This window comes from Caloenas nicobarica, chromosome 1 (assembly GCF_036013445.1).
Source record: "Caloenas nicobarica isolate bCalNic1 chromosome 1, bCalNic1.hap1, whole genome shotgun sequence".
Lineage (NCBI taxonomy): Eukaryota > Metazoa > Chordata > Aves > Columbiformes > Columbidae > Caloenas > Caloenas nicobarica.
The window spans coordinates 187,739,017-187,755,578 of record NC_088245.1 but is presented as its reverse complement, the minus strand read 5'-3'; the positions used below and the strand labels follow the sequence as shown (position 1 = coordinate 187,755,578).

The 16,562-nt window shown below is 41.3% G+C and overlaps 1 protein-coding gene across 1 annotated transcript; it reads left to right on the top strand.

Annotated features, from left to right (window-relative positions):
* The first annotated feature begins 42 nt into the window (after positions 1 to 42).
* On the top strand, positions 43 to 9,473 carry NHLRC3 (NHL repeat containing 3). Its single transcript, XM_065645556.1, is given in 9 exon segments — positions 43 to 256; positions 259 to 332; positions 335 to 439; positions 1,549 to 1,701; positions 2,547 to 2,694; positions 3,232 to 3,432; positions 4,580 to 4,671; positions 5,328 to 5,440; positions 7,012 to 9,473. Coding segments are annotated over 9 exon segments (1,329 nt in total). The 3' UTR covers positions 7,241 to 9,473.
* Positions 9,474 to 16,562: the final 7,089 nt, after the last annotated feature.

Here is a 16,562-nt window from a genome sequence, read left to right as displayed (position 1 = left end):
CGCTGCTATGACATCACCGCATGGACCCGAAGGCCCCTTTCCATGCTGGTCCACAACAATAATGCCTGCGCAGAAGTGGCGGAAACGCGAGTTAGACTCCCTCCTTTTTTAGCTCTCAGGCGTCGCGCCGAAGCGCTAAGTCCTTCCGCGGGGCGTCGACGCGCCCTCTCTGGCCCGCCTCTGCGCTGCCGCCGCTTGTCTCGGAGCCGGCACAGCGCAGGACAGCCCAGAGCTGAGCGAAGGGGAGCGAGGCCCCCCTGGGCCACCTGCTGGCGGGAGGGGCGTCGGTCACGTGGCTTCCATGGCAACGCGGCCCGCCCGCGCGGCAGCCCCGCCCCGCCCCGTCGCGGCCTCCATGCGGCGGAAGCGGCGGACGGGGCCGTGGCTGCTGATGGCCGGGGCGCTGCTGGCGCTGCTGGCGCTGCTCTGGGGCTCGCAGGTGGGCGGCGGCCGCGGCCTGGGGCAGGGGGCGAAGCGCGGGAGCTTCGCGGGAGCCCTCCGGTCACGGCTTCTGGAGGAGGCCGGCGGGCGGCTGGGAGGAGAGCGCTCGGGGCCGGGGCCGTGGTGCGGCCGCCTGTCCCCGGCCTGCGCGGAGACCCGCAGCGGTGCGGGCAGGACCCCGGGCCGTCCTGGTGCCTTCCCGGGCCTTTTCTGGCTTAGAAGCTTCGTTATGTGGCTTCGCAGCTCCTCTGAGATAAATGCGAGCGCCGGGTGGTTCTTGTGCAGGGGTTTCCAAGCAGTGTGCGCTGCTTAAATGAAGAAAAACTTAATAATCTCTGGGTGAATAACTTATTACTGTCGGATTTTCTCTCTGCTTAATTGCTCTGGGGTTTCCTTCGCGATGGTCTAGTCTTTCTTAAGCTGTCTGTAGTTCCTTGTAGCTCTGCTGCTTCTGCCAAGGCAATTAACAGAAATGTTAAATGGCCCTGGTCCTTCAGAGTCACCACTTGTTACTTCTTAGTTCTGGCCTGATCTTTCAGTTCCAGTGCATAGCTTGCTGCAGCATAGCTGTGCTTGGCTTCCCTTATTTTTCTGGAAAACTAGAACTAAAAGGTTCTTTTTTTTTTCCATTACCCTTTAAAATATATACATCAGTTTGAGTGTTGCGGTTCCTGCTGTCTTACACTTCCCCATTTCTAAGATGTAGTTTTCTTTCTTGAGCCGTATTTTCCATTTATTTTGCATTTTCTTAGTTTCATGTATTTTTGAAGTGTTTATTGATTCTGTTTGATTTGAAGCCTTCTATGCTATTTTCCTCATTTTGGAATGGAATAGCAACTATGATGTATGACATTTCAGGGTGTGGTTTTTTTGCCTTCTAACTCCAGAGCTCCCCAATCTAAAGGATTTTATTAACTAGTTTATTGAAGTTTTCCCATTTGCAGTCCAAAACCGTAGCTACAAGCCTATTTCTGTTTGTCTTCTAAATTTAATTTGAATAAATCCATTTATGATGCTTCAGTACAAAGTCACTTTCTACTGCTAGTTCTTCTGATCACACCATCATAGAATTTAACTACTAATGGGTATTTATTTTTATGTTTCCAGTTTTTAAAAGCATTTGATTACTTCCCTCCTTGGAATGGACAGCAACAGATGTACAAGCTGGACATAGGCTGGCCTAAACTTCCAGAATACTTCACTGGCCAAACATTTTGTGTTGCTGTCGACTCTCTTCATGGTTTGGTCTATGTGGGACAAGTGAGTGAAAATATTAGATATCTCTCCTTGTTTATCTAGTGTTTTTCCTTTGAAGTGTCTGGTTTAGATAATATATATCTGTGTGTGTGCGTGTTTATGTATGTGTCTATATATATATATGAATAATTATTGTGTCAAAATTGGTGAAAATATAAGTATGTATGTCTCTCCTATATCCATTTTAAAGCACTTTTGGCACCATGCTTGTTTATGCTTTTAAAAGCATTAAATTTCTGTGGTGTGAATGCATGATCCAAATTGAGTGACAGTAGCTTCTTCTCTGACTGAAAGGTAACATGTTTTTCTGGGGCCACTGACTAGTCCCCTTCCACTCCCCTTCAGCCCTTGTCCCACAAAATGAAAACCTCACTGTTCTTTGAGCCCGTTACTGTAGTTGGAGTTCGATTATTTGCCTTACCCAGTTCAGTGCATTGGTATCTCCAGGTCACAGAAAGTGGTGGTATTCGGTTATAAAGCACAGCATCAGTACTTGAGTACCATACATCTAACAAGTACAGTGACTGTTTTTTATGCCTGTGTTAGTGTATTTTTCAACACGAACATAAAAACCTGGTTCAAAATTAAGACCAAGGTAGCTGCAGGAGCTTGGCTGCTCTGAAAATTGGACTCTACGTGATTGAAGTTTAAACTGTAGAAGGCTGGAAAGTTTTGCATGCTGAGGTTAGACACTTCTTTTTTTAACTGGAGAAAATGAGATCTAGCAGACAATCTCAGGAGAGTCTTATGATTCATGAAACATTGTAAAAACTTTACAAAGAAGAATTTTAAAAAGTAAGATTGCTTGCTTGATACGTTTTCTTAATAGACCTTTTTTGCCTTTACAGAGGGGAGACAATGTACCCAAGGTACTTGTATTCTCAGTGGAAGGCTATTTTCTTTACTCCTGGAATGAAACAGTTGAAATGCCTCATGGTATCTTTGTATGGAACACCGCAACAGATAGTTCAGTATGGATCACAGATGTTGGAACAGGTATGGGTGGTGGTGATATTAGAAGTATTAAGTGGGGAAGAACATATTGCAGGTATCAGTTCAAACTACTCATTTATTTAAGTCTCTCAAACAACTCTGAGACAGATTTATGCTTTACTTGCCATGAACGAACTTCTCAGGTGCTGCACAAAATACTCTGAAGGTTCGTGAGTTGTGCTGTGTGTCTTCTTGTAGCTTCTAAACTTAGCAAGCAAGGGGGTTTTTAGGTGTTTTTGTTTGATTGTCTGTTTGTTTTCCTTTTTGTTTCTTTGTTTTCTTCCCAGGAGAAGTATCATGGAAAAAAAGTCTTCTGGCTAGGCTTATCTTCTGTCCTAGGTTTGGTGGCCCTAATACAATGGATTAATATTGTTGTAGCCTGTGGATTTACTAATCCACTGTCATGTTCTTACTATAAAATTTTGTCTGATTTGTTAATATCACTTGTGAGTATCAGGAGACTTTCTTTTTTAATCTTAGTAATCAGTTATAATACTTCCATTTTATTAAGATGTTTTTGCACTTTTTTCCGTAATTCAGGGAAATATGGGCACACCGTGAAACAGTATAGCCCTTCAGGTAAACTCCTGCAGGTCTTGGGCACGCCGGGTAATGCTGGTTCAAGTTTGATTCCCCTACAATTTGATCAACCAGCAGAAATCTTTGTAGAGGAAAGTGGAGATCTCTATGTTGTGGATGGAGACGGAGGAATGAATAACAGATTGCTCAAACTATCCAACGGTATGGAAAAATGAACTTCTGCAGTAGTTGACCATGGAAAAGTGATTTTAAATAACACAACTTGAGAATACTTTTAAGCGTGGAGTAGGTGGAGCTGTCATTTAACATTAGCTTGAAGACTTTGTTGGATCAGGTCCTGTTTTACTGCTTGTCACTTCAGGAGAAATCTCCCTAATAATTTATGACAAGAGACAGAGAGAATGAGTTTGTTCAGCCATCAGGAGAGAAAGCTAAGGACAATTCTTATCATTGTCTTCAAGTCGGTAATGGGAGGGTATAGAGAAGACAGAGGCACACATTTCTTGGAGATTCACAGTGAAGAATGAAGAACACTGAGCAAAAGATGCAAGAGGAGGGAATTCCAGTTCTGGTTTTGTAGTGAAAGATTCACAGTGAGGGTAATCAGACAGTGAATAGTTGCCCAGAGAGGGTGTGCAGTCGCCACCTGATCTAACTTCGGAGTTGGATTTGTTATCGAAGCTAGTCCTGCTTTAAGAAGCAGGTTGGACCTGATGGTGTGTGGAGATCTCTTAAATTATTCTGTGATTCTAATTAGCTTGCTCATATTCCCCAGTTAGATAGTCTGTATTGGTTAGAGCTGTGAGTTAGGAATCTGCACATGTCTGCAGTTGGGGAAAGGTGAAGGAGCTACCATTTCTCCTTTGAACTGTCATAAACCAGTTGGTTTGCTAGTATCTAGTTTGCAAAATGGTTAATGTTTAAACTCAAAACTGGTTCAAAACTGCGAAGTAACAAATGTAAAAAATCAATTTAGTAAATGAATATCATAGCCAGCCAACTGTTTACTGTTTTCTGTTTTGGTGGGTTTTTGTTGTTGTTTTTGTCTTCAAATACAGTGTTTAACAGAGCCTTGGACTGTGGCTTTTTTGTACTACTGGCTACATTGCTATAACCATAATCCTGAAGCCACTAATAACAAGCCAGTAGTCTCTATAGTAGTTCCAGTATTTCTTGGCGTAATGTATCAGGAGTACTGTGTTTTAAAAGGCCTGTGTTTAGAAATTCCACCTTTTAAAAATTAATCAAAGTAAGTTTGCAAGAGAATGGCTTGAAGCTATTTTATTTGTTGTTTTCTTACTGTGATTCTTTTTTTTTTTTAAACTTTTTCATGGTGCTCACTGTTTAGACTACCAAGAGATATGGCTGGCTGGAACAAACGGGACTGGCATCGGTCAGTTCAAGATTCCTCACAGTGTAACAGTGGATCCTGTTGGACGGGTAAAGAATAAAAGGAGAACTTTTTTCATCTTTTGACACACTTGTTTGAACAAAACAAACGCTATTTCTTTTTTAATTGAGGTGTTGTGATCTGGGTCATTTTATGTGGGTTGCAGTTTTCAGTGTGATAGTGGTCATGAGCTAAAGTTTCATCTGCAGATCCTACTGCAGTAGCTTGCAGTGTTTGTGAACCCAGTTAGCACAGGGTGGAACAGAGATAAGCTTGACAAAACATGCTGAAAATGCTCTTAGTGTAGAAGTTGCACAATATTTATAGTAGTACTAGGGTTTGCAGATGCAGTCATCATAGGACTGGATCATTAGATGAGACTGCTGTTGAAAAACTAATTGTTAGTGAGTGTCAGACCAGTATGTTTAGAATTAAATAGGTGGGAATATGTCCTCGATATAGCCACAAAAATGAAGAGAAGGCACTGATTTCTCTGTTAAAGTAATATAAGATAATTGGTGTATGTTCACTATGTGGCGGTTTTGTTTTATATCTGGAAGTTGTACCTACTTACGTCATTTTGAATGTGGAGGTACATTCTTTCAAGATGTACTTCTTTTTTACTACAGGATACTTTGCCCATGTAAGAAACTAATGTGTTTGGTTTCTTCTATTTGTGAACAGACATGATTTTTGTTCTTAACAGGTATGGGTTGCAGACAGAGACAACAAAAGAATCCAAGTTTTTGATAAAGTCACAGGGGAATGGCTTGGGTCTTGGAACAACTGTTTTTCAGAAGATGGACCCTATTCTGTCAGGTATTACAGAATCACAGAATGGTTGGGGTTGGAAGGGACCTCTGGAGATCATCTAGTCCAACCCACCTGTTAAAGCAGGTTCACCCAGAGCAGACCAGACAGGAATGTGTCCAGGCACGTTTTGAATGTCTCCAGAGACGGAGACTCCACAACCTCTCTGGGCAGCCTGTTCCAGTGCTCTGTGACCCTCAAAGTAAAGAAGTTTCTCCTCATATTCAGATAGAACCTCCTGTGCTTCAGTCTGTGCCTGTTGCCCCTCATCCTATCATTGGGCACCACTGAAGAGAGTCTGGTCCCATCCTCTTGACACCCACACTTGAGGTATTCATAAGCATTGGTAAGATCCCCTCTCAGCCTTCTCCAGGCTGAACAGACCCAGCTCTCTCAGCCTCTCCTCATAAGAAGGATGCTCCAGACCCCTAATCATCTTTGTAGCTCTCCACTGGACTCTCTCCAGTAGTCCCTTGTCCTTCTTAAAGTGGGGAGCCCAGAACTGGATGCAGTACTCCAGCTGCGGCCTCACCAGGGCAGAGTAGAGGGGGAGGACAACCTCCCTCGACCTGCTGGTCACACTTTTCTTAATGCACCCCAGGGTACCATTGGCCTTCTTGGCCACAAGGGCACATTGTTGACTCATGGTCAACCTCTCGTCAACCAGAACTCCCAAGTCCTTCTCTACAGTGCTGTTTTCCAGCAGGTCCGCCCCTGACCTGTACTGGTGCCTCCCTAGGTGCAGGACCCTACCCTTGGTCTTGTTGAGCTTCATCAGGTTCTTTTCTGCCCAGTCCTCCAGCCTGTCCAGGTCTTGCTGAATGGCAGCACAGCCTTCTGGCGTGTCAGGCCTTCCTCCCAGTTTGTTATCATCAGCAAAGTCGCGGAGGGTGCACTCAGTCTCTTCATCCAGGTCACTGATGAACAGCACTGAGCCTAATACTGACGCCCGGGGAACCCCACTAACTACAGGCCTCCAACCAGATTCCGTATCTTTGAACACAACCTTCTGAGCTCTGCCATCCAGCCAGTTCTTGATCCATCTCACCATGTACTCATCCAGCTTGCACTTCCTGAGCTTATTGTATTGTTGAACAGTTCTTCTAAAAGCATGCAGTTACATGAATAAGGTGTACTCTTACTGGTGAATTAAAATATTGATATTTAATGTCTGACAAAGTAGTTAACCAGTTTAACTTATAGAGTGCTGAGCCCTCATCACATGCAAAGATCTGCATAGTTGTATCTTGACAGGGAAATCCTGGCTTTTTAACAAGCCCCATGGATTTGAGTGCAGGATTGTTAAAGTTTTCGTGTGGTGTCGACCTTACTGTTGAAGCTTTTAAAGGAAGAGAGATTGTCTTGAAGGAGTTTTCTGCTGCATAATCTGTCTCAAGGAGCAGCAACATGTAGAGCAAGGCTTACAAGTTGATTCTCCAGGCTTAACTGCATTTAGTCTGTCGTAGCCTACAAAAACTAGACTATTAAGGAGATTTTGTTTGTTTAAAAGTGCATGGTTATGTTAAAATTAGATGTCCTATGGAGTTCATAATTCAAAAATATATCTCTGTCTTTCACAGATTTACTGCGGATTACAAATACCTGATTGTTGCTCAGCTGAATATCAACCGGTTAGCAATCTTGGCAGCACCACCGGTTGGTGCTATTGGGGACTGTGTTATGGTCAACACTGTCCAGCTGGCAGACGAAACCAAACCACACCTTGTGGATGTAGACATGAAGAGTGGAGCAGTCTATATTGCAGAGATTGGAGCCCAACAAGTACAAAAGTACATACCCTTAAGCTGATGGTTTCCCACAATTACCATGGCACAAGCTGTATGACATACAAGATCTGTGACCATATTTCTTTGAGTTTCTGTAGCTTGTGTTTCCTTTGACAAGCACAGATCATTGTGCTCCCAGAACTCCAGAGCTAAGAATCTGTCCTAGCTGTTCTGCAGTCCTGGAGAAGTACTTGGTCTTGAGCCCTTACTCATTTTAGTGATGCTATGGTGGCGTTGGCTTTTGTTGCTGGGAATTGTACAATGACATTGTAAAATTAAGCATCTTAGTTTTATTATATAAAAGTTTACAAACACAGTTGCTGTTCTTAAATGTATAAGGTCATCTTGGGGCTCCTCTACTTAGCCTGTGGGTGTTGTTAAATGAAGGTCAAAACTGTCTGAAAGTAGTATATAAGTGATTTCCTGGGAAGCAAGCACCTCGTTTTAATGTTTCTTCATGTGATTTATGGAATCATTGTGCTGGGGATGTACAGGGATGCATTATGATGTTGAATATGATGCTGCTGGATCCTGGTACCGTGCTGGTGCTGGCATGTGCCTTAACTGGTTAATGCCATAAGCATTGAAATCTAAGTTTTCAGCTCTAGCTAAAGTGGTAAAGTCTGTAATAAGCTTAAGTTAAATTGGTATAATGCACTTCAAACTAAATTAAAAGTATGTGCACAGCAGCTAATTACTGATTCCTAACTAAATCAATTCTTAACCTGATCTGATTTATATCAGTGTGAGTTTTCTGTTACATAAGATTTCATAGTGGAACATATTGACGTTCAACTCATTTAAGTTCCTCAAGATAAACAAATTGCAATTTGCTAGGGAAGTCTGAATCAGCACTGGGGATTGGGAGACACGATTTTTTCTCCCAATTTTATTGCAACTCTGTCAGTTAACAGCACTGCATCTGTTTTGATTCAGGGATTTTTAACTGTTTTATATCTAGCAGTTAGACTCCATCAACTCCCATTAATGTCTAGAGTTAAGTTTCTTACACTACATCCTAGCAGATGCGTCCAAGCTCTGTCCTAAAAAATGGTATCTCTTTCCATTGCCATTCCAGAGTGGTTCAGTTTTCTTCATGTGTTACTTCAAGGTTTTAAGTTAGTTCACTTTATAGCACAGAGGGAAAATGGGATGGGGAAAATGGCACAGCAGAAATGAGACAGTGAATAACTGGTTACCTCTGTAAAGGATCCACATTCCATGTTTATCTACTAGCTCTTCAGAACATTTCAGAGGATTTTTGCAGTTTCCACATACTTATTCTACTGTGTGGACTATTTTAATGCTAATTACCAGCTAAGAGAGGCAGTCTTTTTTTTTTTTTTTTTTTTAAATTTCCTTAGAAAGGGAATTTGGGAAATGGAATTATTCTGATGGGAAATATCCACTTCAGTGAACTTAATGAAAAGCAAATGCATCCTAATTTGGCAGGTTGCAACATATGATCACAAATTTCTAGGTCAGCAGATGGGAATACTGTCCAGAAAAGTCACATTCATATTTTCTGTGGAAAGCAACTCATCTGTGGAGCCTGATGGCCTGATTTCAGTACAATCTGAGATTAATGCACTAAATATGAATGCTTTAATGTTGTCTGCATCCACAATAACGAAAGTAGATCTGATCTGGCTGCCCTCATCCAAGCCTTAGAACCAGAACTTCAGAGTTATACACTAGCAAATATGATCCATCATTCACATGGTCTTGAATTTGAGCTAGCAAGCAATATTTATTAGCTGAAAAAGCACTACTTCCTCTAGACGTGGGTGGACAAGTCCACATTGCTTTGCAGCGTATTGTGTGGATTTTTCCAACTAGGTCACCACTAGCTCAGGGATCTCTGCTCTGTGTGCAATTAAGCTATTTCTCACCTATACAACATGAATTTCTTTTTAAAAAATATTCCTGTGAGATCATTAACTATATTTGAGTGTATCTTAGTAGTGAAAGGGGTCCAGCCAAATCATCCTTCCCCCATCACACCCTCTCCTTATTTATTTTTCCTTTGTCACATCCATTTGAAACAGAACTCGAAGCTCTTTGGGAACATGCTTCAGCGTTCATTAAAGGAATAGTGCACTTTTGGATGATGACGAATAAGTTATTTCTACAAGTTCCATGCTTGCTGTGTGGATCTGCTCTTAACTCTCCTTTTACATGGGCTTTTGCAGCCCCTAGAAAGGGGGAGAATTCATCCAGTTTTGTCTGGCTTTACCGAAGTAGGCCACGGTGCCTTGCCTTTAGGCAGTTGGGTATCTGTGATAAGAAGGGATGTTCATTATTAACTAGTACGAGATACTTAGACTCCTCTTTATCTCTGCATCTGTGACCAGGCTGAGAAAATGATTGATTTGTGCACTAACTTGCTAATTCTCTGAAGGTTTTCTTATGTATCATCTTGAAACTGGTTTCTGAAAAATTGCGTAGTAGAATAATTTGATAAAATAAATGGAGAATCTCCCATTATGAAAGACTTGGGTGCTTTATTTCTGTACTAATACCAATACATTCCATTGCAATGGATTACTTTTCTAAATATGTGGTCCTCAGCACTTTAATGAGGTATTTAATAATTTCTGGTACCAACATTCAAATGTAATCTAAAATTATATGTTATCTTTATACATTACTATTTCTGTGGCCCATCTCTTTTGCACTCTAATTTATGTATCCAAAAAGGCACATAAATCTCTCCCAGACGTTTTCCTCTGAGTAATTAGTAAAATGGGATGAGTCGTCATCTAAGTGCCAAGTAGAAAAAAAATATTTAAACTGTATACCCTTTTGATGCTAATAGGGAAATTAAAAACTAACTAACAAAACACTTCTTAATGTAGAATCAGTTTTTATTTCCAGAAATATTTACCAAGCAATCTGCTTAGTTTTTAGAAGATCAAGAAGGGACTTCTCTATGGGTTAGGAATAGTTTCACAAGAAGTACTACACAATATTTGTTTAGTAGTACACAATACCTGCACAAGAAGTACATACTACCGTGTTAACTAGACAAGAAAGAAAACCTAAGGTGATTGCTAGATCCCCCAGAAATCTAATTTAATTAATACCTGTCAACTTTTAAGTGTAAGAATTAATCACTGGAGTATACAAGTAAAGGAAATAGGAATATTCTATGTTTTGATGTTAACTGAATGACATTCCTAGGAGGTAAGACCAGGTCATGAAGTCCTCTCTTCCAATTCCAAGAAGTTGATCTTGATTTTTCTGTGATGCTAACCCACCTTTTTTGTGTTGTTGTACTCAGCAAATGATTAACGGTATCTGGCCAAAACAAAAGAAGCCCGAAGCAGGTTGTGCTGTGCAGGATCAGTTCAGTGAGGCTGAGCTGTCCCAAGAAAAGCAGAGAGGGAAGGTGCACCGGTATGTGTGGTTCTGCTCGTTGCCGTAAGTTCACCGCCTTAAAGTGGCTATTAACCTTTCTGAAGCATTAAGTAGTTAGTTATCCTAGTTCGCACTTACTTTCTTAACAATCTGTAACCTGAGAAGCCTTCGCAAGTGATCTATCGCCAGGAAGGGCTGCAATCACTGAAGTTGCTCGTGTAAAACATAAGAGGGCACCAAACGCCCACTGGTGCTCGGAATCCTCAGTGTAGCTTTATACTGGCAAATGTAAACAGCTGGTAATTTCTGAACATTTGGAGTAAGTCAACAAAGATAATTAACAGCTGCAGACTGCCTTTCTCTTTTCAAAATAGATTTCTTTAAACATAAGCAAATAATTGTATTATAATCATTTTGGGTTATTACTACTGGATTTATATCCATTTGTTTTTAATTTTTGTTGTATTTCGTAGGAAAAAAAAATCAGTCATTCAGTGTCCAGAGACAACTGGGTATGGTGAATTGATTCTTCTAGTCCTTATGTCATTGATTTCAATAGAATTACTCCTGACATGTTACTTTGGAAACACAATAATTTATAATAGTATAATTGTAGCAGCATAATTATACTACGAGAGCAATGCCACTGTATTTCCCTACAGAGGTGACCCTGAGTGAGATTAGAGCTAAGCTTACTGGATCTCATTCACCAATTTCATTCTACCCTTCCTTCCTCAGCCCTTGTCTAAACATCTTGCTCCAATTTTATATTATTATTTTATACTACTTCTTTGGGGGCATTGCATCTGCAAAAAACGCATTTGCCAGCAGTTGCCATAAAAAAGTGTGAGCACAGACAGCTTCCTTTCTTCAGCTAAGGGATTCAAAATATTTGAGTGTTTCACTGTGTGTAAAGCATCAAGGTCATGTTGCTTACATGAAACTTGAAAGTAGGAGCATATTAATTTATGCACACAGGATGATTTGTTACTGCATTAAAGCCAAAGTAACACTCATACAAATGAGATATTGAATAGACGTATTTTATTATAAGATCACATGCTTTGAGGTTGAGGAAACCAAATATGATTATGTAACTGGACCTGCACAACAGAGGTAAAAAACTTTGCCCAGTTACATCAGGAATAAGCTTATTAATTCTGTGTAAGCTATGATGGGATCTCTTACAAACAAATTAAGACTTGAGAAATCTTTTGAATAACTAAGGTCTATATATTTTAATCCTTCCTAGTAGTCAATAAACATTATTATAAAGGAAAGGCTTTAGGTTTAGTCTGGATGTGTTTGTATTCAACTTCATGTTTTCTGTTTTCAGCTAGCTTAGAGACCTAATAGGGAATTTTTTTTTTTCCTTATTCCCCATGGAGTCATTTACAGATGATAACTGAGTCATCTCTTGCTCTGCCCCTTGTCTAAGCTGTATAGATCAGAAAACTTGCCTTGCGGTGGCAAACTGGTAAGGCTTTAATTTCAAAACATTTTCATTGCATTTTTTGTTAAAAACAAAGAAATCCAAAACTATATTCACCGCATGACAGGAAGTCTGGATATTAGAGCTGCCAGCACTAAACCTGCCTGTGTGCGGTACAGGGGTAATACTGTCTCCCTGTGATTTGATGTGGCTGAATTTGCTTCTGCGGTACAGGGGTAATACTGTCTCCCTGTGATCTGATGTGGCTGAATTCGCTTCTGCTCCTTGCTCTCAGTACAGTACAGTCTCTGACAGTTGTCACAGGATTTGGGTGACTAAGTGGTCAAGGTGTAAAGGAACCCTTCTGGAAGAACAGACCAGAATAGACACTGAGTTTTTATCCGTGCTTGCTGTTGAGCTCCTCAGCAAACTCTCTATGCTGTTAACATTTTTTGACAGGGTCTTAATTGGAAGATCTGGCTGAAATTGAAGTGTCAGTAAATGGCTTATTAAAACAAACTGATAAATTGATAGCAGGTGTTCATCTCATTAAAGTCATTCTGTATTTGGAGAAGACTTCTGAAAGAGTAACTTTCGCTTAGAACTGTCTTAGTACCAGAGAAGAGACAAAAGCTGCAAAGAGTTGCAGAAGGATATCATGAGATTGAGTGACAGGCAATAAAATGGCAAATGGAATATAACTTTGATGAATATAAAAGCAGGTACAATTTTATATATACTGTGATAACATTGATATATATATTGCCATTTAGGAAATTATCGCAACCTCATAAAAGATGGTTCTATGAAAACATCAGCTTCCAAACTCAGCAGTAGTCAGAAAACGAAGAGAATAATGGGAGGTACTAGGAAAGTATCAGACGATCAAACAGAAAGCATTGCAATGTAATGATGTGAATTCCTGGTGCAAGCTCATTTTGCACACTGCAGGCAATTCTGGCTCTTCTTCCCCCTTCTAACCTTGGGAAGGCTACAGTGGAACTAGAAACAGGAGAGAGAAAGGGAAGAAGAGTCTGTTAAAAATCCTTGTCTATATCCAGCTACTGTGTTTGGTATCATCTTTCATCATTTAAGGCACCTGTGTGAACATGCCTTTTTCCCTATAGCTGCTGCTCTGAACTCAGTGAACATGTAGAGTCTGCTGGCGTGCAGAGGTTGGGTGGAGAATAAAGATGGACAGAGATATGTGATGTCTATTATGCAGGAGAAGTTAGCTTGAAAGGAAGAGTTTGCAAATATCCTAAGGTTTTAGTGTTAAAGCTACTTTTTAATAGAACATACAGTCACAAAGACAGTGCATTGGTCTTACCGAAAGTCAAAAGTTTCAGCAAAGGAGGCTGAAGCTGCCCATGCTTCAGTGTGGTCAGCTTTGATGTTCTCCCCAGGGTGCATGCCCTGGCTGGCTGTGGCGCCTGTCCACTGTCCCAAGGATGAAAAGCACTATACTCATTGCATCAGGTAACAAAATTGAAAAAAAAATTACATTTTTCTGTAACACATCATCACCCATGGTCTGACACAAATGTGAGGTAGCACAAGCGCAGGCTAATTTCTGTTCAAAGATTGAAACACTTGAAAAATCTTGGAATTAAAATGAAGGCGCACTTTCGAACAGTTTAATAATTTCCAGTCAAGAAAAAATGCTGATGGTTGTGCTGATTCGTTCTCATGTGTGTGGGTGTAGCTGGAGCCAGCAGGCAGAAGATGACTGATGGCTCCCAAGTGGGGTCTCCTCATGTGTCCCAGCTGCAGTGTTCATAGGTATGAGTGACTGGTCTGCAAGCAAGTACCCATATTTATCTCTACAGGGATGCTGTAAAAGAGAGAAGAAGGAAGTTATGATCATATTAGGGGTGTGTGCTTCAACATGCATATAAATCTGACAGTGGAAATGTGGCTTTAATCAATTAAGGAGGAGACCTGGAGGTTGGGGGAGGAGCAGGGAGTGATTCTACCTAGCATATTCCACACTAGTTCTGCAATAAGGCTTGCAGCATATTACTTTATGCCTAGTCTAATTTCAGAGCTTTTAGGAATGAAAACTCTAGAAAATTGTTATAAGACCGGGAGGTCATACTACAACTAAGGCTCGCCATGATGTGCCTTCAGGGTCTTGGCTTAAAAGGGCTTTGTGATGGATGGTGCTACAGACAAAACCAGGAGAAATTAAGTTTGAATCATCTGTAAGACAGAAAACAAGTTGGAGGAATTAAAACTATTTGAGAGAACTTTTAAGGTGGCACCTTTCAACTAATTTGAAGGTGCTGGCCTGTGTTCTTGTGGGGATGCATGGCCCAGCCAAGAGCTCCTGATTTTCACTTTGCCCAATCTTCTTGTCGTAGATTTCCTTCTTTCTCATAGACAATTGAGTCAAGAGGAGACACAGGTCACAGCAGCATTTATTAAATGCCCTTATATAATTAAGCTGTTGCTATTAAGAATCAAGCTGTTGTTACTAATAGCAGCTAACTATTTTCACAGCATCTCTGCCTCCCTGCTCCCAGTGCTCAGACACACAACTGCCTCACTGGAGCACCCTTTGGGAGACCCACTCCAGCTCTCCCAGGAGCAGAGGGTCATAGAATCACAGAATAGTTTGGGTTGGAAGGGACCTTCAAGGCTCATTTAGTCCAACCCCCCTGCAATGAGCAGAGACATCTTCAACTAGATCAGGTTGCTCAGAGCCCCATCCAGCCTGGCCTGGAATGTCTCCAGGGATGACCAGGAGAACAGATTGCGAGTCAGGAAACCCTGACAGCACTGGAGTGGCTTGTGTTGAAAAAGTCCCTTAACCAACCATTGCCAAGAAAGACACAGCTTATCTGGAAAGTCAGACTCGCTGGCAATCTTGGGGTGACCATCTCTAAAGCAGAGCTGGCCACCAGGCTGTCCCGGTTGCTGTGAACGCTGTGCAGCCCCGTGGAGCTCAGGTCTCGTGCATCACGTCTGCTTCTCCCTCTGCCCTTCCTGTTCTGCACCGAACCCAAGGGTACTTCAGTCCTGACGGATGCTCCCTGAGCACCTTCCTTCTCCAACAGATGAAGCAATCATGCTGCTGTTGTAAAACCCATAATGGTTTGCAGACACAAGCACAGCAGCGTTTGCAAGGGAAAAATAGTATCTCTCGTTAGCGCAGTTGTGGCAGTTTAAAATGGGAGATGAGCTTCTGGGTACGTGAGGCCTTGTATAAGGTTTTTTTTAAAAAAACAACTGTCTCACTAGGTATAACAAAGGATATTGCTTCCCCCAGGAAATCTCAACTTGCTCAAGAAACCGAAGTCACATAACAAATTTTAGATTGTATGTTTTGCGTCTCCTAAACATGAACACATACACACATGTATGTAGATAAATATATCAGGAGAGATGCATGTAGCAAATGCAGTATATAAAATCTAAAATTGGTATATACGTATGTTATTTTTATTTACCTTTTATTGGTGTTGTCTGGGTCGCAGGCATGCTGGGAGAGAAGAGTGGTAACAAATGCTTCCATAATGGAACTGCCTAAGCCACCCAGTATCAGCTGTAGTTCCCGGCTGTGTTTGCACTGCACACACATGGAACAAATACAGCCCTTGCCCTGGAGGCCAATGCCAAGGAAATGGGCCAGTGTAAAAGAAAAGCAATACATGATTCAGTAAGACAAATAAGCCAATCTGAATCTTCCATGCTTTCGAAAGGACGTTCACTTTGGTGTGAGGGATCCATTAGATCAGCTCAGATGTCCCAAGAAGTGCTATTGCACCCGTCTAACTCACTGTGATAATTACAGTGTATGAATTTTAATGGATTGTATAACATCCTCAGTTCTTACTGTTCTGCTTGGGGGAAATTTAATCTGGGATAAGAAAGGAATAATAGCTGCTTGACCCAAAATCTTTATCAGAGAAGAAACGTTTGCAGCTTGATCTAAAATTTCAAACTCCTTAATTATTTCAATAGAAAAAAAAAAAAACCCTGGCACTACACAATACATGACAAAAAAGCCTGCACCTTGCCAAGAGAGCTTAACATAAGCACATCACAGATAATGGAAACGTGGAAAAATTGAGAGGAAATTCTGAGCACCTATTAAAAAGTTTTTTTATAAACATACTTGTTAGCCTGTGGAATGATGTATTTTTCACTTTAATGTGGTTAGAGGTGAATCCAAGTAAATAAAGCATTCAAAATTTCAGTAGACCACAGTGGCCTTTACTGAAAGTTTGAGTCCATGAGGCAGGCTGGAAACGCATCCTTTTTCCTAGACAAAGCTTTATGCAAGCCTAGTCAAATTAAATGTGATTACTGGTGCATACACTGAAAGAGCTAGGGCTGGGATAGCAGTTTCAAATCTGAAGTGTAGATTAGGCTCCAAAGCAGGAATGGCAATTGGTGATATTTAAATAAGCACCAGCAGCCGTGTGGCTGGTAATCCCATTGCTCATCCCTCGCTAGCCCGTGTTTCCTCGGAAAGGGCGCGTGGCAAAACTGGTACATCCTCTGAAGCGTAATGACTGAACAGGCTGAATCCTGAATGGACGGGTGT